Genomic DNA, 458 nt, shown 5'->3' with positions numbered 1-458 from the left:
GGAGGGGGCAGGCGGGGGGCAGGGCCTGCTCACCTGCTCCTGCCGCACCTCGAACAGGACGTCGTCTCCGGGCTGCACGGCCACAGCCTGGCCGCGGATGCTGACCCGCAGGCCCCGGGGCGGCGTGAGGGGGCACTGGAGCTGGGCCGCGCTCCGCTGCAGGTCCACGCCGCCCTCGCACACGTTGGAGACCACCTTCCGGTACCTGCGCCACGGGCCGCAGGTCAGGCCTGCGGGTGGGCTGGGCCACGGCCTCCGGGACCACCCGTGCCGTGGCCTCGGGCTAGCCTGGCCACGCAAGGCCCAGGCCCGAGCCCGTCCTGACCTCGTGGCCCAGACGCTGAGCGAACTTTCAGGAGTTCAGCACGTGGGCACGGGCGAGTCTGAGGGGAGCAGCTCGGAGCAGCTACCCCAGCACAGGCGTGGTGAGCCAGGCCTGGCCGCGGCCACGGCCCCAG

The 458-nt window shown here is 74.5% G+C and overlaps 1 protein-coding gene across 1 annotated transcript in view; it reads right to left on the bottom strand.

The window, feature by feature from the left end:
• Positions 1-458, bottom strand: part of SORCS2 (sortilin-related VPS10 domain containing receptor 2) — a 118605-nt gene that overhangs the window by 4076 nt on the left and 114071 nt on the right. The window contains exon 18 of the mRNA XM_012724055.1: positions 34-205. Within this exon, the coding sequence (XP_012579509.1) occupies positions 34-205 (172 nt within the window). The remainder of the gene's footprint in view (positions 1-33; positions 206-458) is intronic.

Source organism: Condylura cristata, unplaced genomic scaffold (genome assembly GCF_000260355.1).
Source record: "Condylura cristata isolate star-nosed mole 26May11 unplaced genomic scaffold, ConCri1.0 scaffold00012, whole genome shotgun sequence".
Lineage (NCBI taxonomy): Eukaryota > Metazoa > Chordata > Mammalia > Eulipotyphla > Talpidae > Condylura > Condylura cristata.
Note: the sequence above shows the minus strand (reverse complement) of the source record. Positions and strands in the feature narration are given on the sequence as shown.